This window comes from Bufo bufo, chromosome 5 (assembly GCF_905171765.1).
Source record: "Bufo bufo chromosome 5, aBufBuf1.1, whole genome shotgun sequence".
NCBI classification, from domain to species: domain Eukaryota; kingdom Metazoa; phylum Chordata; class Amphibia; order Anura; family Bufonidae; genus Bufo; species Bufo bufo.
In genome coordinates this window covers 555,732,599-555,757,935 of record NC_053393.1, presented here as the reverse complement: position 1 = coordinate 555,757,935, position 25,337 = coordinate 555,732,599, and the positions used below count along the sequence as shown (strand labels likewise).

The window sequence follows — 25,337 nt, the reverse complement described above, 5'->3', positions numbered from 1 at the left end:
ACCCTGGTTGTACTGAAAAAAATGGGGTATAGGGAGGATGATGACTGCCCAAGATGTGGGACACCTAACGCTGATCTAATTCATCTTATGTGGAACTGCCCTAGACTAAGACGCTACTGGACCGAGGTTATAGACCTGTTACATACGGTATTTGGTGTACAGGTAGATCAGACAGCAACACTTTGTATCATGGTTTAAAATGCTGCAATTAATGCAAGAAAAAATATTATCTATTATGTGTATACTGTATCAAGCGAGAACATTGCTTATTACTGGATTAATCAAAATCCCCCAAAAGTTAGGGATTTTGTGGAGAAGATTCATACATTGATACTATTGGAAAGATATGTATATCAAAAACGAAACAGTCTGCAAAAATTTGAGAAAATAAGGAACTCATGGCTGCAGCATTATAACATCATAATATAGCCTATAGCGGTGACAATAAGGGTACTTTTAGGTAACGGGAAAAGATAGCACTGCATGTCTAGTAGCTAGTACTCTGCTGGGGCAGACTAATGTCTGTTATTGCATGTTATAACTGTGATATATACCATTGGATAGCTGTCATTGGGTTGATATATACTCTAGGTGGAATTTAATTATCACACTGGATCAGTATGTAGAGTTTTATGTATTGGAATGAATGAAAGGGTTGAATGTACATAGGCCTAAGAAGACCAACAATGTATGAGAAGAGGAACCACACAGAGTTCAGAGAAAAACTGCATCATCGATCTTTACTGACAACACTGATAGGATTTCACTATGGACTTTCTCCAGACTGCAGATCTGGGGGCGGGGGAAAGGAGGGGAGTCTGTTACTTGTTTTTGCTCAAAAAAATGACAAAATAAATAAAAATTATCTGATAAAAAATATATATATATGTGACTGATATTTCGTTAGAAAATCAGATCTTCAACATCAAAGACGTCACACTGGAAAAAAAAAGCTGCAGTCGTGTTAAGAATGTTTAACTCAAATATATTGTTGGGCATTTAAAAATTCTCACAGGAAAAACCACTTTCATGCAGGGAAATACACTGCTAAAAAAAATAAAGGGAACACAAAAATAACACATCCTAGATCTGAATTAATTAAATATTCTTCTGAAATACTTTGTTCTTTACATAGTTGAATGTGCTGACAACAAAATCACACAAAAATAAAAAAATGGAAATCTAATTTTTCAGCCCATGGAGGTCTGGATTTGGAGTCACACTCAAAACTAAAGTGGAAAAACACACTACAGGCTGATCCAACTTTGATGTAATGTCCTTAAAACAAGTCAAAATGAGGCTCAGTAGTGTGTGTGGCCTCCACGTGCCTGTATGACCTCCCTACAACGCCTGTGCATGCTCCTGATGAGGTGGCGGACGGTCTCCTGAGGGATCTCCTTCCAGACCTGGACTAAAGCATGTGCCAACTCCTGGACAGTCTGTGGTGCAACGTGACGTTGGTGGATAGAGCGAGACATGATGTGCCAGATGTGCTCAATTGGATTCAGGTCTGGGGAACGGGCGGGCCAGTCCATAGCATCAATGCCTTCGTCTTGCAGGAACTGCTGACACACTCCAGCCACATGAGGTCTAGCATTGTCTTGCATTAGGAGGAACCCAGGGCCAACCGCACCAGCATATGGTCTCACAAGGGGTCTGAGGATCTCATCTCGGTACCTAATGGCAGTCAGGCTAAGTCTGGCGAGCACATGGAGGGCTGTGCGGCCCTCCAAAGAAATTCCACCCCACACCATTACTGACCCAATGCCAAACCGGTCATGCTGGAGGATGTTGCAGGCAGCAGAACATTCTCCACGGAGTCTCCAGACTCTGTCATGTCTGCCACATGTGCTCAGTGTGAACCTGCTTTCATCTGTGAAGAGCACAGGGCGCCAGTGGCGAATTTGCCAATCTTGGTGTTTTCTGGCAAATGACAAACGTCCTGCACGGTGTTGGGCTGTAAGCACAACCCCCACCTGTGGACGTCGGGCCCTTATATCACCCTCATGGAGTCTGTTTCTGACCGTTCGAGCAGACACATGCACATTTGAGGCCTGCTGGAGGTCATTTTGCAGGGCTCTGGCAGTGTTTTCCTCCTGTTCCTCCTTGCACAAAGGCGGAGGTAGCGGTCCTGCTGCTGGGTTGTTGCCCTCCTACAGCCTCCTCCACGTCTCCTGATGTACTGGCCAGTCTCCTGGTAGCGCCTCCATGCTCTGGACACTACGCTGACAGACACAGCAAACCTTCTTGCCACAGCTCGCATTGATGTGCCATCCTGGATAAGCTGCACTACCTGAGCCACTTGTGTGGGTTGTAGACTCCGTCTCTTGCTACCACTAGAGTGAAAGCACCGCCAGCATTCAAAAGTGACCAAAACAACAGCCAGGAAGCATAGGAACTGAGAAGTTGTCTATGTTCACCACCTGCAGAACCACTCCTTTATTGGGGGTGTCTTGCTAATTGCCTATAATTTCCACCTGTTGTCTATCCCATTTGCACAACAGCATGTGAAATTGATTGTCACTCAGTGTTGCTTCCTAAGTGGACAGTTTGATTTCACAGAAGTGTGATTGACTTGGAGTTACATTGTGTTGTTTAAGTGTTCCCTTTATTTTTTTGAGCAGTGTATTTTACTCACAAATCAAGTTTTGAGAGAGATCAAGAATTCACACAGGGGAGAAGCCGTATTCCTGTTCAATATGTGGGAAATGTGATAAAAAGAAAACAAAACGAGCGGCACTCACCGTTGATAGGCAGGTAACTTTATTCCATGGCAGGAGGGGGGTGCAAGGGTTGCAGATACAGCAGCAAGTAAGCAACAGCCGTTTCGCGCGTGTATGCGCTTCTTCTGGCTTTCCAACACTAAAGAGGTCACGGCACCTTCTTATAGTGCACAGGAAGCCGCATCATCGCAGTAATTTGCTTAATTACTAAGTAATCAACACCTGGCCTCTCAAGAGGGAGGGCAGGGATTACAGTCAGGCGGGACCTCTTCAATGATGTAAGGTGCATATGTGAACATACATAAACCAATAAGAACAAATCAAAATACGAAAATACAATAAGCAAGAGTGGTTCATTACAAAAATACGCTCATATCTATTTTTTCATTTAGTCCCAGCGGACCCAATGCATCCGTGCGTAGGATCCATATAGTTTCTCTTCTCAGAAGCTCCCTTTCTCTGTCACCACCTCTTTCAGTGCGGTTAACTACTTCAAGGCCAGCAAAAGTCAGCACATTGGGATTTCCACTATGTGCCTTATTCACATGATCTATTAACCGCGGAACACCCTTTCCTGTTTTTAAGGAGTTTAGGTGTTCGCGGAATCTTTCAAATAAGCAGCGGATAGTTTTTCCGATGTAGAAGCGTCCGCATCTACATAAAATTATATAAACCACAAATTTGCTGCGGCAGGTAATAAGTGGAAAAACCCTATGTTCTATCCCTGCAAAAGAGATCACTTGTAGTTGGGAATTGAAGCTGCAGAAGGAACAGTTTCTGCAACTCCTATTCCCTTTTGGTCTCTGTTCAGACAGCCATGTGAGACGTTTTTTCCTGAAATGGCTAGTTACCACTTGATCGCGTATAGTATGGCATCTTCTAAACGCTATCACTGGTTTCATATCTTTCAATTGTTTTAGGGAATCGTCCCTCACTAGGATACTCCAATTTTTCTTTATGACCTGTTTTATCTTATCGGCCATAGGACTGAATTTAAAGGAAAAGGCGAAGGGTGGGGGCCCTTTTATTGAGGGTTTACCCTCCCTTACTTCTGTCTGATGTACTTGTGACGCTTTTGTCATAGCTTGATTCAACAAGTCTGGGGGATACCCTCTACGTCTCAGCCTAGCGCGCAGATCCTGCGCCTGTTTATCATAACTCATTGAGGTGGTATTTATACGCGCAAGTCTTCTGAATTGGCCATATGGCACTGATTGTTTTACTGTGCTTGGGTGATAGCTGGAGAAATGGAGGAGGGAGTTGGCGGCGGTCGGCTTGCGAAAACCTTCCGTCACCAACTCCCCCTCCACCACTGATACCACTACATCCAGAAACTCGATTTTATTGCCCCCAAACTGGTAAGTAAATCGCATGTTCATGTCATTCTGTGTATTCAAGTAATCCACGAAAGCCCGGAAATGTGCCTCGTCGCTGGACCATATGATGAAAACATCATCCACGAATCTGTAATAGGCATGCATATATTTCAGAAATGGATTAAAACTCGAGTACACAAAACGGTCTTCGAACCGGGCCAGGTACAGATTGGCAAAAGTACACGCCACTGGGGTCCCCATCGCGGTACCGACCCTTTGTTTATACCAGGAATCTCCGAACATAAAGGCATTGTTAGTGAGAATTAGTTTCAGGCCTTCCGTGATGAACATCTTGAAGTCCTCACTTCTATCTGTGTTCTGTAGGACTTCCATCACTGCCTCAATGCCCTTATCCTGAGGGATCCGGGTATAGAGACTCTCCACATCGAGGGACACGAGTCGGAACTCCTCCTGCCACTGAATATCGGTCAGTGACCGGAGGAGGTCCGACGTGTCCCTCAAATGTGAGGGTATCATCTTAACGATAGGTCTCAACAGCCAGTCTATGTACCTGGACACCGGTTCGGTCACTGACCCAGTCCCGGAGACAATAGGTCGCCCAGGGGGCTGGGTCGGTGACTTGTGTATTTTAGGCAAAAAATACCAGGTGGGGCGTCTCGGAAAAATCGGAAGCAGTTTTTCTGCCTGCTGGCGTGGTACTACATTTTTCTCTACGTATGTATGTAAAAAACTGCGCAGAATATTTTGGATTTTCCAAGTGGGATCAGTACACAATTTCTTTTTTTTTGAAAATAATTTTTATTGGTGTTGCCAAAATACACAGTTTACAGACTTTTCAGTTACATGAATAGAGTGACAATACCAGTTTACAATTTTATTGTACAGTACCCAGAGCCCCACTCCCACCCCCCTCCCCCAAACAACTCGGTCAAATCAGCGCATGCCCGTCCCCCAATAAAACCAACAGATTACTAAAGTTTCCCCTCAGGACCTTAAACAGTTACTATAGGACCTTGTATACTCAAGTCGAATCAATCAATCAAATGGCTAGTTTCCCCAAGGTGCCTTTGAGGGCCTCCAGGTTGTACCACTCTGTATATTGAAATGACAACAAAATCTCTCTGATGACCTCTTGCTTGAAGTTATTTGTAATAAAAATTTTCCATTTTTTTAAAAACCCCCTAGTTTTCTTATCTTTATCAGATTCTGTGTCAAGTTTATCAATGTACATTAAACGCGTTAACTGAGACTTAACCTCTTGGATCCCTGGTATCTCAGGCTTCAGCCACTTCTGAAGCAGGCAACGCAGTGAGACCAACAAAGCTACATCCACTATCAAAGGGGTAGGGCTTCGAGAGGTCTCAAAATCGTGAAATAGCATAGTTTCAGGTGTTAGGTTCAGGTCCGTTCTCCAAATTTCCCTAAGCCAGTTCCTGACCTGACTCCAGAAGGCCTGCACCCGAGGACATAACCATATACAATGAGCTAGATCCGCTTTGTCCTCCCCACATTTCGGACATGCAGTAAGAAAATCTGTCTTATTGGGTTGCTTAGGGAAAGCAAAAGCATATATGGCCGAGTGCATTAAACGCAAGTGCGACTCCCTCCACACCTCGCAAGGTACAGCCCTACACACTCTGATCCAACCCTGGAGGATTTTTTCGGAAGTGACTGAGATACCTAACTTTTTTTCCCATTTTTTAAAAAGAAACTGGGCTGAGGCTTTGTTGCCTGATTCCCTTAGCACTTTGTATATGTGGGATATAGAGAGCCTGGATTTGTCCGCTCCCAAGGAGAAAATTAAAGCGGCCCCTGCGCATTCGCTTGTTACATCCCTTAGCCTATCTCTGCAGAACAAATGAACTTGCTGAAAGGGTAACATATGATGTTTATCCAGATTATATTTTTGGCAGAGTTCTGGAAAGGTAAGATATCTTTTATCTCTAACTTGAAGAAGGTCAATTAAAGTTTTAATGCCCCTATCCCTCCAGACTTGAAACATCTTATTCGTCACTCCTTGCGGAAACTCGGGATGCTGCCAAACACCCATTACACTAGAGGCTAGATAAGGTTTTTTGGATAGTTTGCGGGCCTCTTTCCAAGCAACCATGGTATCTCGGATAATCAAAGAGTGCTTCAAAATTTGGGGTAGAACCTGCCTCCTAGAGTGTAGTAAATTTACTAAGGACCAAGGGCGAGACATCTGTGTCTCCAGATCATAGTTAGAAAAATGGCTAGTCTCGTGCACCCAATCTAGACCATGTCTGATAAGACACGCCAAATTGTACAGTCTAATGTTTGGTAGATTAAGGCCGCCCAATTCCCTAGGTAACATTAATTTGGTTAAGGCTATACGAGGTCTTTTACCTGCCCATATGAATCTCGTAAAAACAGACTGCAAGTCACGCACATCCGAATGTTTCAGAAGTACTGGTATCGTTTGTAGAGGATAGAGTAATTTAGGGAAACATACCATCTTCAGTAGATGACACCTTCCAGACAAGGATAAAGGGAGGCCCTGCCACCTGTTGAGATCCGATTTAATTTTTTTGAACAAGGGGAGGTAGTTCAGACCATAGAGTGAAGAAGGAGATCTTCCTATTTTAATACCTAGATAGGTGATTTGGGAGTTGCTAACCCTGATACCCTCGCATACACTGGGAAATCTACTTCCGGCCGTCCCTGGTTTTAGTGGCAACAGAACACATTTATCCCAGTTTATTTTGAATCCAGACACCAGTTCAAAGGAGTCCAGGAGACGGATAACATTTTCCATGTCCTCTGAGGGGTTGGCCATGAACAGGAGAACATCATCAGCAAAAAGTGATGAAAATACTTCCTTCTGTCCCACCTTGATCCCCCTAAAGACCTCCCCCCCCTCTAACAGACGAGCTAGGGGTTCCAAAGTGAGATTAAATAACAGCGGGGAAAGCGGACACCCCTGACGTGTCCCCCTGCATAACGGAAAAGAAGGAGACAAAAAGCCAGGAATTGCAATCCTTGCTTTAGGGGAAGTATAAAGCGCTGAAATAAAGGTTCTAACTGGACCACCGAAACCCATCCTGTCTAGTATCTCGTCCATCCAATCCCACCTGACACTGTCAAATGCCTTCTCCGCGTCGATCGCAAAAAGCGCCGGACACGGAGAAGGACAAGTGTTCCACTGAACCACATCTAGTATCGTCAGCACCTTCCTGATATTGGAAACAGCTGCCCTACCCTTGACAAAGCCCGCCTGGGATGGTGACACTAACCCCGGCATATATGAAGAGAGTCTGTCTGCTATAATCCTCGCCACTAGTTTCAAGTCCACATTGATTAAGGATATCGGACGGTATGATGAGGGGTCCGTTGCATCCTTTCCCGGCTTTGGTATTAGTTTTATATATACGCCAAGTTATCAGCTGAAGACAAAGGGGCACCCCCCAGCATACCGTTAAATACCGCAGCCAGAGGCTCTTTTAGTTCGTCTCCTAACATCTTATAGAACTCCCCCGTATACCCATCAGGACCCGGGGCTTTATGCAGACCTAATCCTTTGATGGCTATACAGATTTCCTCCCCAGATATAGGGGCGTTCAATATATCCAGTTGGGCCGAGGAAAGGGCAGGTAGGTTAATACATTTAGAGAGAAAGGAAGACAACCGGGACTTAGGACCCGGATCACCATATAGCTTTTTGTAGAAAGCTCCTAAGATAGATACTATTTCCTCTGGTTTGTTATGCATCTTACCTCCCGTATCAGCTATTTTCATGATGTGGTTCCGGGATCCGGAATTTTTGATAAGATTGGCCAGCATTCTACCGGACTTGTTTCCTCCCCTGAAATATTTATTCTCCAAGTTAGATAAGTCACACTTCATTTTCCTTTCATACCAGAGTTCAAACTCCCTTTTAGCAAGAATCCAAGACTCCTTGTTCCGTGGGATCATATTGAACTGGTAGTTTGTATATGCACTCCGTAGGGAAGAACTAAGTTCCTTAAGGCGATCTGAGATTTTTTTTTTTAATCCTCTGGCATAGGTTATTATCTTACCTCTAAGGACAGCTTTTGCTGCGTCCCAAAACAAAGACGGATTCTCAAGACTAGCTATATTATCTCCTCTATACTCTAAATACCAGTACACAATTTCTCATACACCTGTCTGTCATCCAATTGTCTAAGTGCTTCGGAAACATAGTAAGACTTGCTCAGTATCACTATATTACCCCCCTTGTCCGCCGGCTTCACCACTAGATCCTCTCTATTTTTCAGCCACTTTAAGGCTTTTTTCTCTGCATCTGTGAGATTATTTTCAGCACGGGGATATACCAAAGCCTTAACCTCTTCCAACACTCTTTGCTGGAAGAGGTCAATGCTAGAGCCGGCGGGCAAGGGGGGACAATAGGTGGAGCGAATGCCCCCTGTAAACGCAGGGCATTCAATATCCTGTGCCTGATCCCTCAACACGGAATCTGTCAAGGCCTCAAGGCAAGAGATTTCTTCATCGCTAAAGTTAGCATTGATGCTGAAACCTAGAGGGCCGATACTCATAGGTCGTTCCCCTTCAAGGTGGATAGGAGGTATTTTGGGAGCTATAGGGTTCTCATATATTCTTTTAAGGTTAATTTTTCTGGTGGCTTTAAATAGGTCTATCTCGAATTGTACTGGATCGAACTGTTCCGTGAGACTGTAATTGAGGCCCTTATTGAGCACGCGTTCACAGTCCCGGGGCAATTCGATCCCGGACAAATTAACCACCAGGGTCTCCTCACTGACAGGTTCCTCCTCTATCGTTTCCAGGATACCTGTTTGCGTTTGTAACCTTGCTTCCCTATATTTTTGTTTTTGTTTCTTACTATTCCCTCTTCCCCTTCTAGTGCCCTGTCTAAAGGGCTCATGTCCATAGAAGAGTTGTCGGTATCATCATGGGCACTAGAGTCCGAATCTGATGTCCAGTAGTCGCTCTTCCTTCTTTTTGGACGTATCCTTGTCTGTTGTCTGTTGCCCCAGTTGAACATTTTGCCTGCGTCGTAATCTAGCTTATCACGTAAAAACTTGTCACGTTTATTTTCTTTTATGCTATTTTGTATTATGGTCAGTTTTTTATCCATTCGTTTCAAAAAGGCTTGCGATTGGCTGTCAGTATGGCGGGATGCCAAAACGGTCTTTGCTTTCTGTAATTCAGACCAGGAAAGCAAAAGAGTGCCAAGAGGTTTAAGAATTTTCAAGGAAATATCCCAGTTCCAAGAGGACCCACTTTTTGTCACTGAATGGCATCGGATCCACCAGGAATTTTCCCTCACCATTATGGACACAGTGCTAAAACAAAACGAGAAAGAATACGCTAAAATAACAACTGAATTACAGAAAGCAAAGACCGTTTTGGCATCCCGCCATACTGACAGCCAATCGCAAGCCTTTTTGAAACGAATGGATAAAAAACTGACCATAATACAAAATAGCATAAAAGAAAATAAACGTGACAAGTTTTTACGTGATAAGCTAGATTACGACGATGTTCAGGCCTGAAACTAATTCTCACTAACAATGCCTTTATGTTCGGAGATTCCTGGTATAAACAAAGGGTCGGTACCGCGATGGGGACCCCAGTGGCGTGTACTTTTGCCAATCTGTACCTGGCCCGGTTCGAAGACCGTTTTGTGTACTCGAGTTTTAATCCATTTCTGAAATATATGCATGCCTATTACAGATTCGTGGATGATGTTTTCATCATATGGTCCAGCGACGAGGCACATTTCCGGGCTTTCGTGGATTACTTGAATACACAGAATGACATGAACATGCGATTTACTTACCAGTTTGGGGGCAATAAAATCGAGTTTCTGGATGTAGTGGTATCAGTGGTGGAGGGGGAGTTGGTGACGGAAGGTTTTCGCAAGCCGACCGCCGCCAACTCCCTCCTCCATTTCTCCAGCTATCACCCAAGCACAGTAAAACAATCAGTGCCATATGGCCAAATACCACCTCAATGAGTTATGATAAACAGGCGCAGGATCTGCGCGCTAGGCTGAGACGTAGAGGGTATCCCCCAGACTTGTTGAATCAAGCTATGACAAAAGCGTCACAAGTACATCAGACAGAAGTAAGGGAGGGTAAACCCTCAATAAAAGGGCCCCCACCCTTCGCCTTTTCCTTTAAATTCAGTCCTATGGCCGATAAGATAAAACAGGTCATAAAGAAAAATTGGAGTATCCTAGTGAGGGACGATTCCCTAAAACAATTGAAAGATATGAAACCAGTGATAGCGTTTAGAAGATGCCATACTATACGCGATCAAGTGGTAACTAGCCATTTCAGGAAAAAACGTCTCACATGGCTGTCTGAACAGAGACCAAAAGGGAATAGGAGTTGCAGAAACTGTTCCTTCTGCAGCTTCAATTCCCAACTACAAGTGATCTCTTTTGCAGGGATAGAACATAGGGTTTTTCCACTTATTACCTGCCGCAGCAAATTTGTGGTTTATATAATTTTATGTAGATGCGGACGCTTCTACATCGGAAAAACTATCCGCTGCTTATTTGAAAGATTCCGCGAACACCTAAACTCCTTAAAAACAGGAAAGGGTGTTCCGCGGTTAATAGATCATGTGAATAAGGCACATAGTGGAAATCCCAATGTGCTGACTTTTGCTGGCCTTGAAGTAGTTAACTGCACTGAAAGAGGTGGTGACAGAGAAAGGGAGCTTCTGAGAAGAGAAACTATATGGATCCTACGCACGGATGCATTGGGTCCGCTGGGACTAAATGAAAAAATAGATATGAGCGTATTTTTGTAATGAACCACTCTTGCTTATTGTATTTTCGTATTTTTATTTGTTCTTATTGGTTTATGTATGTTCACATATGCACCTTACATCATTGAAGAGGTCCCGCCTGACTGTAATCCCTGCCCTCCCTCTTGAGAGGCCAGGTGTTGATTACTTAGTAATTAAGCAAATTACTGCGATGATGCGGCTTCCTGTGCACTATAAGAAGGTGCCGTGACCTCTTCAGTGTTGGAAAGCCAGAAGAAGCGCATACACGCGCGAAACGGCTGTTGCTTACTTGCTGCTGTATCTGCAACCCTTGCACCCCCCTCCTGCCATGGAATAAAGTTACCTGCCTATCAACGGTGAGTGCCGCTCGTTTTGTTTTCTTTTTCTTTTTATCATATATGCTCACTGCAGCTACAAGCTGAGCACCTCCGTGAGGCACCACTCCTCGGCAGTCGCATCCTGACAATTTTAGGTTTGGTGTAGTGCCACTGGTTATCTGCTCTACATTTTACATGAATATGTGGGAAATGGTGGGCTCTGAAACCCAATCTTTACCATGAAAGCCATCATACAGGGGAGAGGCCATAATTATGTACGGCCTGTGGGAAATGTTTTACTTACCAATCAGATTGTGTCAAACATCAGAGAATGCACGTAGGGGAGAAGCAGTTTAACCCCTTCATAACATTTCCCACAACATGTACGGCAGGTTTTGGGTATTTAACGACTTCTGCCTTAAGGATAAAGTGATTGAAAACTGAATAAAAAACAACAAAAAGTCACATATATCATAAAATGTTATCAATAGTAATTGGAGCTCGCACCGCAAATAAAGAACCTTCACACAGCCCTGTAGACATTTTTTTTGGAGTATTAAAACCTAGCACAATAATATAAATGTGTGATCATTGTAACATAGTAACATAGTACATAAGGCTGAAAAAAGCCTTCTGTCCATCCAGTTCGGCCTGTCATCCTGCAAGTTGATCCAGAGGAAGGCAAAAAAACTGTGAGGTAGAAACCAATTTTCCTCACTTTAGGGGAATAAAAATTCCTTCCCGACTCCAATCAGGCATCAGAATAACTCCCTGGATCAACGACCCCTCTCTAGTAGCTATAGCCTGTAATATTATTACGCTCCAGAAATACATCCAGGCCCCTCTTGAATTCCTTTATTGTACTCACCATCACCACCTCCTCAGGCAGAGAGCTCCATAGTCTCACTGCTCTTACCGTAAAGAATCCTCTTCTATGTTTGTGTACAAACCTTCTTTCCTCCAGACGCAGAGGATGTCCCCTCGTCACAGTCCTGGGGATAAATAGATGATGGGATAGATCTCTGTACTGACCCCTGATATATTTATACATAGTAATTAGATCTCCCCTCAGTCGTCTTTTTTCTAAAGTGAATAACCCTAATTTTGATAATCTTTCAGGGTCCTGTAGTTGCCCCATTCCAGTTATTACTTTAGTTGCCCTCCTCTGGACCCTCTCCAGCTCTGCTATGTCTGCCTTGTTTACAGGAGCCCATAACTGTACACAGTCCTCCATGTGTGGTCTGACTTGTGATGTGTAAAGTGGTAGGAATATGTTCTCATCACCGGCATCTATGCCCCTTCTGATGCAACCCATTATCTTGTTGGCCTTGGCAGCAGCTGCCTGACACTGGTTTTTGCAGCTTAGTTTGCTGTTTATTAAAATTTCTAGATCCTTTTCCATGTCAGTGTTACCCAGTGTTTTATCATTTAGTATGTACGGGTGACTTGCATTATTTCTTCCCATGTGCATAACTTTATATTTGTCAGTGTTAAACAAACATTGTAATCTTACTAAACCATAGAATAAAGGTCACTGCGCAGTGAACGCTGTAAAAACAGAATCCATAAAACAATGGGTCAACTGCATTTTTAATTATTTCTACCCTATAAGTAATTTTTTCCAGCTTCCCAATAAAGAATGTGGAATAATAAATGGAAACATTAGAAAACAGCCCTGCTACAGCCGTGCGACTGGTAAAATAGAAAAGATATGGCATTTGGATGGAGGGGAAAGAAAATTAAAATTGCAAAAAAACTGAAAATGGTTGCAGTGGGAAGGGGTTATAAATTAAAGGAAATGTGGCGGGTGTGGAGCTCCCTTATAGGATGCTTTCTGCTTAGAGATGAGAGAATTTGTTTAGCATCTTCCAAAAATTAATCTTCCGAATCTGAGGATCTAAAGACAGCATGTTTTACAGGAAAATATAAAGTAACTACTGTGATTAAGAACAAGGACACTCCTATGCAAGTGATGGTCATGATGACTCCACCCTCAACGTCTGCCGCTGCCACAACTACAATTGTGACTCCTGTTTTAGACTTGGCTTCACCAAAATACCGTTGTACCTGCTGCGGACAGAAGGCTGTGTAGAATCTGACTAATTGCATTTATTGCGGGACTCCATTGTAAAACCAAAGGACTAATGATTAACTGGTTGACCTGAGTTCTCATAGTATGCTTCCCTAATATGGATTCCACTGGTTGTATAGGTTTAATTAGGCAAGATAGATAGTGGGGATGGTTTAAAAAGTAGGATCTTCTGGATGGATGCTGGTCATTCCACAATTGGCAAGATTAAGTATTCTTTCACTTTGTGTAAGTAGGAAGGTTCTCTTCCCCCAGAAGGGAGGTAGGGTGATCTATACAGCCTGCAAAATAATGATAAAAAGAGGGGAGTAGTGTGAGAGTAATGGGGTCAATGTCAACCTTATATTCGTATAATACATATAACATGAATGATTGTCATACATATATTTATAGAAATTAACCTTATTTCTATAATCTATATCCTCTGTGAAGTTTATCATTTATTACACTGTTTCATAATATCTTGGCCTTAGAACATAGTCCGAAGGCCATCTGTAATCATGTTGTAACCTGAATCTCTGTGAGGAAAAGGAAGTATTTCACCAAATTTGGAATACAATGAAGAAGTTTGAGAAATATGTAGTTTGAGCAGATATGTATCAATGAGATTCTCAGAGATTCTAGGAAATGTTTGTTACTTTTTCACGAATAATGGATCCAGATGGTCGGTATACATGTCCAAATTGGGTCCTGTATCAGCCAATTGAACTTTTACCTAGTTCTGAAACTACAAGGTATTGCCAATATGTTGTCACATGCAATAATGTAATGTGCCACGTTTTATTTTTAAGTATTCTAACCGCCTTGAAACACCCAGTTACTCCCATTATCATAAAGGTATAATAAAGATTTTTGGGGTGGTCTCTCAGATCTCCTTAGATACAGCAACTGTGTCTTTGTGTCAGCCGACTTAATTATTTAATTACTTTGTACCTGAAAATGGAACTACTCTGACAGCGGGGAGGATGAAGCAGGTAGATCACATGACCATGGTGGGGCCCTGGCTTGCCCATAATGACTTGCAGTCAGCCTCAGCCAATCAGAAGGGACGATGCTGACGTGTCATGAGCACTATATATGATCCACTTTATATTGATGTAAAACCAGGGGCGAACTGGCCGATGGGACGATGCCGAGGGGGACTCCTGAGCCCTTCTCATCACTGCTGGCTGGATACATCATGATCTCTTGCTCTCAGTAGTAATTAAAGAGGTTATCCGAGTTATGGGGAAAAAAATTAAAACCTCATAAAATTCATCAGGACATAAATATACATTGGTTAAGCTTGATTTCTTAAGAGAGAAACCCATACTTACACCTTTCCATGGTTCTGTCATTGCTGTGTTTACATGCTGAAGTACATGCTGAGGGGGCGTATAACAACAAAGCCTGAGCTCTGCCTCATGAATATTTGTGGGCGTGAACAACCTGACCTTCCCCTCACCCTGCTCTGCACAACCTGTTTGCATAAAAAAAAAAAAACAGTCACATGATCATCTCCTAGCTCACACAGGCAGATCTTACTGTCACATTGCAGATACAGCTACGGCTCTATCTATAAGATGGACATATAGCTGTATCTAAGCTATAGCTGTATCTAAGCTATTGCTGATTCTAAGGTACCACTGTATCTAAGCTACCGCTGTATCTAAGCTACGGCTCTATAAGATGGACGTATAGCTGTATCTAAGCTATCGCTGATTCTAAGCTATCGCTGTATCTAAGCTATCGCTGATTCTAAGCTATCGCTGTATCTAAGCTACCGCTGTATCTAAGCTACGGCTCTATCTATAAGATGGACATATAGCTGTATCTAAGCTATAGCTGTATCTAAGCTACCGCTCTATCTATAAGATGGACATATAGCTGTATCTAAGCTACCGCTGTATCTCAGCTGTCGCTGATTCTAAGCTATCGCTGTATCTAAGCTATAGCTTAGATAAAGATATATCTTGGATGCTGCTATAGCTTAGATATAGCCATATCTATATGATGAACAATTATTTCCTTTATTTGGTGACAGTGTGAAGAGATGGGCATTTTTAGCATCCTTTACCTCGGAATCCTCCCTAACTTTAAAACAGCTTTGCCCAACAAGATGGACCTCTCGTTAGGACTCAGTGCTAGCACTACGGTTTAGGTTTTCAGATATTTTACAGGCTTTGTCAAAAATCATTATTATTTCCACCAAGCCAAAAGGGAGAGATGAGGCATTAAAGTCAAAACTGGAATCCTTCCACTTTATTTTAATACTTGTCCTGCAAGCCAAAATTTTGGAAAATATTAATTCAGTTTCTAAAATGCTGCGGTCAAAAGATATGGATCTCTCTAATGCAACCAAACTACTACACAATGCTGCTCAAGTTCTCAGCAGCTTCCGAAATAATTATGAAGAGGCAAAAAGGACAGCAGTTTCTCTAGCGGACAAATGGGGCATTCAAGCGAAATTTTTAAATAAAAGAGTGAGGAAAGTGAAGCGACACTTTGATGAGCTGTGTTTGGATGAAAGGCTACAAGACACAGAGGAAAGATTCAAAACCGCAGTCTTTTACCGGTGTTTGGATATTGCCATAAGTCGGCTACAAAATCGGTTTACTGCCATGAATACTGTTCTACAAAGATTCAGAATTCTTCAGCCTGCAACACTTTCAATCGAATCAGATGATGCCGTCTTTAAAGAAGCAACAACATTGCAAGACGTCTACCAGGATGATTTATCTAATGGTTTTCCTGGGCAGCTAAGTTTCCGGTCTGCACTTCTACAAGATATTAAAAAATCTTCATCTGTTAGAGATCTGGCCATACTTCTGATGGTTGACCACTCTGGATTATCTTCCACTCTACCGGACGTCTGCATAGCTCTTCTTCTCTTTCTTACACTACCAGTTATAGTAGCATCAGCAGAGAGATCATTTTCAAAGTTGAAATGAATCAAAAATTATCTCAGGAGCCCAATGTCTCAACAGAGACTAAGGCCCCTTTCACACGGGTGTTGCGGGAAAACGCGCGGGTGCGTTGCGGGAACATGCACGATTTTTCCGCGCGAGTGCAAAACATTGTAATGCGTTTTGCACTCGCGTGAGAAAAATCGCGCGTGTTTGGTACCCAAACCCGAACTTCTTCACAGAAGTTCGGGTTTGGGATCGGTGTTCTGTAGATTGCATTATTTTCCCTTATAACATGGTTATAAGGGAAAATAATAGCATTCTGAATACAGAATGCATAGTAAAATAGCGCTGGAGGGGTTAAAAAAAAATAAAAAAAAATTTAACTCACCTTAATCCACTTGATAGCACAGCCCGGCTTCTCGTCTGTCTCCTTTGTTGAACAGGACCTGTGGTGAGCATTCATTACAGGAACAGGACCTGTGGTGACGTCACTCCGGTCATCACATGATCTTTTACCATGGTGATGGATTATGTGATGACCGGAATGACGTCACCACAGGTCCTTGTCCTGTAATGAATGCTCACCACAGGTCCTGTTCAACAAAGGAGACAGACGAGAAGCCGGGCAGTGCGATCAAGTGGACTAAGGTGAGTTAAATTATTATTTTTTAACCCCCTCCTGCGCTATTTTACTATGCATTCTGTATTCAGAATGCTATTATTTTCCCTTATAACCATGTTATAAGGGTAAATAATAATGATCGGGTCTCCATCCCGATCGTCTCCTAGCAAACGTGCGTGAAAATCGCACCGCATCCGGACTTGCTTGTGGATGCTTGCGATTTTCATGCAACCCCATTCACTTCTATGGGGCCTGCGTTGCGTGAAAAACGCACAAAGAGGAGCATGCTGCGATTTTCACGCAACGCACAAGTGATACGTGAAAATCACCGCTCTTGTGCACAGCCCCATAGAAATGAATGGGTCCGGATTCAGTGCGGGTGCAATGCGTTCAACTCACACATCGCATCCGCGCGGATTACTCGCCCGTCTGAAAGAGGCCTTAGTCATCTAGCCATACTAAGCGTTGAAAATGAGAGGGCCAAGAAACTTGATATTCAGAGCATGATTGACAAGTTTTCTGAGGCAAAAGCACGGAGACAAACATTTTAGTAGGATTGTGAGTATAACGTTTCCCAGTTCAGAGTTACCAGTTTTCTTTTGTTTTTTTACGTTTTCAGTTTCAACTAGTTTGGTTCATACTAACTCGTTTTCAGTTCTCGTGGAATTCCACATTACGTTACATGGTTCTGGTTCATTAACCTATTGCATGGTTCAGAGTGATACATTTGTATAGCACCTGCTTAGCTCGAATCCACAGGATCAAAACCCAGAACATAGATGTATATTTCACAGAGATGACTAGAGTAAAAATAATTTTTAAAGCAATATAGCATTTATAAAAACACTTTTATAGATTCACATACATGGTTGATTGGTTCTGTGTGTAGTGAAAGCTATGGCAGATGCTTACAAAGTTTGAATTGTCTAATATATATATAATCCAGTATTCATTGTAACTCTTCTTTTCATAGGATGACCATTCAACTTTACGTGCTCAGTTTCCCTGTTTTGTTGACCATTTTGGAGTTCGTCATCAATGGTTGATAGATCATGGAAACAACGCTGTTCATCTCGTTCAAGTTACCAGTAAGTATCACTTTTTTGAATCAACAAAATTCCTTATGAATATTGATCCATATGCTAATAATTCTCCATTTTGCAGGTGAATTTGGTTTCCAGTTAATGGTTGTTTTTTTGAAGATTAAGAATGTAGAAGATCACAGACTGCTGTCTATTGAATTTAGATTTGACGGTAAGTTTTTGGTTTGGTCTTTACCTTAGATGATTGCACTAAACATTTATTTGAGGAAATCTGGTCAGCACAAGGGGTGGTCTAAGGCTACTTTCACACTTGCGTTTGGGGTTCCGCTTGTGAGATCCGTTTGAGGGCTCTCACAAGCGGCCCCAAACTGATCCGTTCATCCCCAATGCATTCTGAATGGATAAGGATCCGTTCAGAATGCATCAGTTTGGCTCCGTTCCGCCTCCATTCCGCTCTGGAGGCGGACACCAAAACGCAGCTTGCAGCGTTCGGGTGTCCGCCTGGCCGTACATAGCCAAACGGATCCGTCCTGACTTACAATGCAAGTCAATTGGGACGGAACCGTTTGACGTTGACACAATATGGTGCAATTGCAAACGGATCCGTCCCCCATTGACTTTCAATGTAAAGTCAGGAGTCCCTATTAATATACCATCGGATCAGAGTTTTCTCCAATCCGATGTTATATTTTAACTTGAAGCGTCCACATCACCATGGGAACGCCTCTATGTTAGATCATACCATCGGATTTGAATTAGATCGTGGAAACTCAGATCCGACAGTATATTCTAACACAGAGGCGTTCCCATAGTGATGGGGACGCTTCAAGTTAGAATATACTAAGAACTGTGTACATGACTGCCCCCTGCTGCCTGGCAGCACCCGATCTCTTACAGGGGGCTGTGATCCGCACAATTAACCCCTCAGGTGCCGCACCTGAGGGGTTAATTGTGCGGATCTCAGCCCCCTGATCGGGTGCTGCCAAGCAGCAGGGGCCAGACCCCCCTCCCTCCCCAGTTTTAAATTCATTGGTGGCCAGTGCGGCCCCCCCCCTCCCCAGTATTAAATTCATTGGTGGCCAGTGCGGCCCCCCCCCTCCCTCCCCAGTATTAAATTCATTGGTGGCCAGTGCGGCCCCCCCCCCCTCCCCAGTATATAATTCATTGGTGGCCAGTGCGGCCCCCCCTCCCCAGTATTTCATTCATTGGTGGCCAGTGCGGCCTCCCCTCTCCCCCCTAATTAAATCCCCCCCCCTCATCATTGGTGGCAGCGGAGAGTTCCGATCGGAGTCCCAGTTTAATTGCTGGGGCTCCGATCGGTTACCATGGCAGCCAAGATGCTACTGCAGTCCTGGCTGCCATGGTTACTTAGCAATTTTAGAAGCATTATACTTACCTGCGATGTCTGTGGCCGGCTGGCCGGGCGCTCCTCCTACTGGTAAGTGACAGGTCTGTGCTATAAGCGATGCGCCGCACAGACCTTTCACTTACCACTAAGAGAAGTGCCCGACCGGCCACAGACAGCGCAGGTAAGTATAATGCTTCTAAAATTGCTAAGTAACCATGGCAGCCAGGACTGCAGTAGCGTCTTGGCTGCCATGGTAACCGATCGGAGCCCCAGCGATTAAAATGGGACTCCGATCGGAACAATCCGCTGGGTGATTTTAATTAGGGGGGATAGGGGAGGCCGCACTGGCCACCAATGAATTAAATACTGGGGAGGGAGGGAGGGGGGGCCGCACTGGCCACCAATGAATTTAATACTGGGGAGGGAGGGGCCACACTGGCCACCAATGAATTTAAAACTGGGGAGGGAGGGGGGTCTGGCCCCCTGCTGCCTGGCAGCACCTGATCTCTTACAGGGGGCTATGATACGCACAATTAACCCCTCAGGTGCGGCACCTGAGGGGTTAATTGTGCGGATCACAGCCCCCTGTAAGAGATCGGGTGCTGCCAGGCAGCAGGAGGCAGTTATGTACACAGTTCTTAGTATATTCTAACTTGAAGCGTCCCCATCACTATGGGAACGCCTCTGTGTTAGAATATACTGTCGGATCTGAGTTTTCACGATGTGAAAACTCAGATCTGAAAAAGCTGTTTATGCAGACGGATCCGTTCTGAACGGATGCAAGCGTTTGCATTATAGGTGCGGATCCGTCTGTGCAGATACCAGACGGATCCGCACCGAACGCAAGTGTGAAAGTAGCCTCAGAGAGAGGGTTTTGTATATCATACATTAAAGAGAGCACTTTAAAAAACTATTAACAATACTAACTATAAACATTTTTCCTGCTCCTAGGTCTGCCACTGTGCGTAACCGGGCCACTATATTTTATCTCGCTCAGACTTTTAATTTTCAATAAAATGTAAAAAAATTTACTACTTTTAGATGGCATCCTTATCATCATTATTATTATTATTCACTTATTGGATTAAAATGTATTTTCTCTGTGAGATTTTAGTTCTGCCATTGGGCATGGTGGGCGGGCAGGGGTCTGGTGGTGTTAGGAAACGGTATTGAGGGTAGGGGGGGCCCAAATTTAACTCTTGCACCAGGGCCCATGATCCTATAGCAGGGGTGCACAACCTGCGGCCCGCTATGTAGGGTGGACCCGGCTTGGGGGCAGAGGAGCGCGGAGCTGCAGGGTTAGGAGACCTGATCAGCTCTGCCTGTGTACAATGCCCCCACCGCACGCTGGTTTCCCCTGTAACTGGGGCTCCTTTGGATGCCCCAGTTACAGTGGAAATAGTGCAAAAAAAAGGTCTTTCAGTGACCTCTTGGGGACAAATTATGTGGAAAAAATATATTAAATAAGTTAAAGAATTATTTAAAAAAATATAATAAATCACAAATAAAAGAAAAAAATAAATAAAATATGATGTGGCAAAAAAATAGAAAATTATAAAAAAAAAATACAATACAAATAAAAGGAAAAATTGCTAAGTAAAAGAGTTTTCACTGCCCCCTAACAGTCTTTTTATGATCCCTTGTCATTATGTGGCAAAAATATATTAAAAAAATAATTTGAAAATTAAAATTTTTTAAAAATTAAAAAAATAATAAAATACAAATAAAAGAAAAAAAAAAGTGCAAAATAGTAGAGTGTTCAATCTTTTTGTGACCTCTTGGGGGAGATATTATGTGGCAAAAATATATTTAAATAGTAAGTAATAAACCAATTATAAAAAGAATACAATAAAATATTATTAAAATACAAATAAAAGTAATAAATAAAAAAGAAAGAGTGAAAAATTCACAAAAAGTGTCAGTGTCCCCCAAAGGTCTTTTTATGACCTCTTGGGGGGATATTATTTGTAGCAGAAATATATAAAAAATTAAGTTAAAAAAGATGAAAAATAATAAAATACCTAAAAAAAAAAAAAAAACACACCAACCAAAAACATTGCCATTATTGCCCCATTCATGTGAAACTATACATATAAATATAACAAAACGATCGACACAAAATAGGGAACTAATTATAATAATTTATTTTGGTGTCAGTTTGCATATTTAAAGAATAAGGAGCTGTAGTTTGAAAAAAAAAATACATTTTAAAAATGTTTTGTGCAGTAAAACCCCTAAAAAATTATAAGGCCCTATCTGTCAAGTGAGAAATTGTTGCAAAAATGATTTTGGTAGTCCCAACACGTTACAACCGTTCGAACCACCAGGTGCACAAAAACACAAAAAAAGTGTATTTTCAGGCCTGGTTATTAAAGTGTTAACCAATAAGCGCTTTCCCCACTAGTAAGAGAAGGTGCTTACTGGTTATTGCAGGGCGCCTGTGACTGGCAGGAGGCGGTAATAACCAGGGAGCGCGGACTCTGCAGGGAGGGAAATCACTGATTTATGAACAAGTTCCTTCAGCGTGGCCCCTGAACCAGAAGATGCATACTTACCTGCTCCATGCCGCCCTGCCCCCGCTGCCTCCCTGCTCCATGCCGCCCTGCCCCCGCTGCCTCCATCTTCCGGTTCCTGCACTTTTACACCTGTCCGTGCATGACCATGGTCACATACACCGCTCCAGTCAATGACTGGCTGCAGCAGTGACACGCTGCTTGTGGCCACATCACCGCTGAAGCCAGTGATTGGCTGCAGAGGTACATGTGACCATGGCCATGCACTGACAGGTGTAATCAGTGCCGGGAGCAGGTAAGTTTAACTCTTCGGTTTAAGGGGCCATGATGCAAGAACATGTCAAAAATTCATTTTTACTGGGAAATCCCTTTAAGCCAGGGGCGATTCCCAGGGGGCCGTCTGGACCCTCCTCACAGCCGGCCAGTGAGAGTTTTTGGGGATGTATTTTGTGCTCATGGGGGCAGTATTGTGCGATGAACTGCGGGGCGGTATAATGTGCCACAATATGGTATTGCTGGCCCGGACTTCCATCAATTTGTACCCGACTACAAAACGGGGCCACTGTTAGTATTTTTCCAGGGTCAGGTCAATTATTGGAAACACGTCTTCATAGGGACACTCACTCATGATAACTGGCGGTATAATCGTGCCGCACATCTCTCTGTGTGATCAGGGATGTGCTACTGATAGTCAATGTAACTAACTGAAGGAGGAATGACTGTGATAGCGATCATTCCTCCCCAGTCACTTTACATCGGCCTGTGTACATTGCGGCCCCTTAAAATAGAGCGATGTGACAATGCGGCCCTCAGACCAAAAAAGGTTGTGCACCCCTGTCCTATAGCTACGCCCCTGGTCCCGCAATAAATGCAATTAGTCAGATTCTACACAGCCTTCTGTCCGCAGCAGGTACAACGGTATTTTGGTGAAGCCAAGTCTAAAACAGGAGTCACAATTGTAGTTGTGGCAGCGGCAGACGTTGAGGGTGGAGTCCTCATGACCATCACTTGCATAGAGTGTCCTTGTTCTTAATCACAGTAGTTACTTTAGATTGTCCTGTAAAACATGCCGTCTTCAGACCCTCAGATTGAGGACACCATTTTAAGAGATTTGGAAGACGAATTTTTGGGAAATGCTAAACAGATTCTCTCATCTCTAAGCAGAAAGCATCCTATAAGGGAGCTCCACACCCGCCACATTTCCTTCAATTTATAAAACTCCAACCATTTTCCGTTTTTTGCACTTTTATTTTTCTTCCCCTCCATCCAAATGCCATACCTTTTCTATTTTTCCAGTCACAAGGCTGTAGCAGGGCTGTTTTTTGTGGGACAAACTTTCTAATGTTTCCATTTATTATTCCACATGGTTTATTGGGAAGCTGGAAAAAATTACTGATAGGGTAGAAATAATTTAAAATGCAGTTGCGCCATTGTTCTATGGATTCTGTTTTTCAGCGTTCACTGCGCAGTGACCTTTATTCTATGGTTTAGTACGATTACAGCGATCACAGATTTACATTATTGTGCTAGGTTTTAATACTCCCCAAAAAAATGTCTACAGGGCTGTGTGAAGGTTCTTTATTTGCGGTGCGAGCTACAATTTCCATTGATAACATTTTATGGTATATGTGACTTTGATGTTTTTTATTCAGTTTTCAATCACTTTATCTTTAAGGCAGAAGTCGTTAAATACCCAAAACCTGCCGTACATGTATGGCAAGTGTTGTGAAGGAGTTAAAATTACTTCTCCCCTACGGGCATTCTCTGATGTTTAATACAATCCGAGTAAAACATTTCCCACAGGCCGTACAGAATTATGGCCTCTCCCCTGTATGATGACTTTCATGGTGAAGATTGGGTTTCAGAGCCCACCATTTCCCACATTCTGAACAGGAATACGGCTTCTCCCCTGTGTGTATTCTTGATCTCTCTCAAAACTTGATTTGTGAGTAAAATATTTCCCTGCATGAAAGTGGCTTTTCCTGTGGGAATTTTTTAATGCCCAACAATATATTTCTGAGTTAAATATTCTTAACACGACTACAGATTTTTTCCCGTGTGACATCTTTGATGTTGAAGATCTGATTTTCTAACGAAATATCAGTCACATCCTTAACATGAATACGGCTTCTCCTTTGTGTGAACTCTCTGATGAGTCTCAAGATTTGATTTCTGAGTAAAACATTTCCCACATTCTGAACATGAATACGGCTTCTCCCCTGTGTGAACTTTCTGATGACTCTGAAGATGTGATTTCTGAGTAAAACATTTCCCACATTGTGAACATGAATACAGCTTCTCTCCTGTGTGAATTCTCTGATGGGTCTCAAGAGCTGATTTCTGAGTAAAACATTTCCCACATTCTGAACATGAATGTGGCATGTCCCCTGTGTGAATTCTCTGATGTTTAATAAGATTTGATTTAAGAGTAAAACATTTCCCACATTCTGAACATGAATACGGCTTCTCCCCTGTGTGAATTCTCTGATGTTTCTGAAGATTTGATTTAAGAGTAAAACATTTCAAACATTCTGAACATGAATACAGCTTTTCCTGTGTGTGAACTTTCTGATGACTCTGAAGATTTGATTTCTGATTAAAACATTTCCCACATTCTGAACATAAATACAGCTCCCCTGTGTGAATTCTGTGATGGGTATGAAGAGATGATTGATGAGTAAAACATTTTCCACATTCCAAACATGAATAAGGCTTTTCTCCCGTGTGAATTCTCTGATGGCTCGTAAAATATGATTTCGAAGTAAAACATTTCCCACATTCTGAACATGGATACGGCTTCTCTCCTGTGTGAACTCGCTGATGCTTCTTAAGTTCTGATTTCTGAGTAAAACATTTCCCACATTCTGAACATGGATACGGCTTCTCTCCTGTGTGAACTCGCTGATGCTTCTTAAGTTCTGATTTCTGAGTAAAACATTTCCCACATTCTGAACATGGATATGACTTCTTCCCTTTCTGAACTCTTAGGGCTCCCTCACCTCTTTTGTGGCTTGCATTCTGGTTAACAGTCTGTGATGAATCAGAAGATCGGATTTGTTTTAAAGGATCAGATGACAGAGTTTTGCTGTGAAGGGTGGATAGTACATCTGGGATAATGGCACAATCTTCATACGTCTCTGATGTGACACCTGGAACATCTGCATTATAATCTGTAGATATCAATTGTCCCTCCGAGCTCCCAGTACAGTCATCTGACAAGAACAACATTTTGAAAAGTTTTTTTTAATAATATAAATTTTTTAAATAATACAGATATTTTTTAACATATAAAAATGCAGTTTAGTGCAGGGCAGTGGAGAGGAACAGTGCGGTGATGTATGAGGAAGCCATGGCTATGGAGTCAGCGTAAGGCCGGATTACTATTCTCTATTAAAATCCTTTGTATAAAATAATCTGCCTTAAAGGGAACCTGTCACCTGTAGTACGTGGCCTTCACAGGGGGCAGCATAGTGTAGTCACAGGCCCGGTGATTTCAGCGGTCTGTCACATTTGTGCTGGCAGTCAGTACTGAGAAGCCGAACCCCACAGTGTGCACTCCTCTACCCTCCCCTGCCTCCGGACCCAGACTGACTGGTTTTCCTATGCACAACTGGAAAGAATCCTGCCAGTGAATGTCAGGAGGAGGCGGACGGTGGGGGTAGTGAGCCTTATCGGACTCATCTCCCTCCTAGCGCTGG

The 25,337-nt window shown here is 42.9% G+C and overlaps 2 protein-coding genes across 13 annotated transcripts in view; one reads left to right on the top strand and one right to left on the bottom strand.

The window, feature by feature from the left end:
- The window catches only part of LOC121000834 (zinc finger protein 383-like), a 1,218,895-nt gene that overhangs the window by 415,133 nt on the left and 778,425 nt on the right, over nt 1-25,337 (top strand). The window lies entirely within an intron of this gene.
- LOC121000850 (gastrula zinc finger protein XlCGF26.1-like) overlaps nt 23,400-25,337 on the bottom strand; it is a 106,779-nt gene continuing 104,841 nt past the window's right edge. Inside the window, exon 2 of the mRNA XM_040431579.1 lies at nt 23,400-24,851. Coding sequence (XP_040287513.1) covers nt 23,752-24,851 — 1,100 coding nt within the window. The 3' untranslated portion in view covers nt 23,400-23,751. The remainder of the gene's footprint in view (nt 24,852-25,337) is intronic.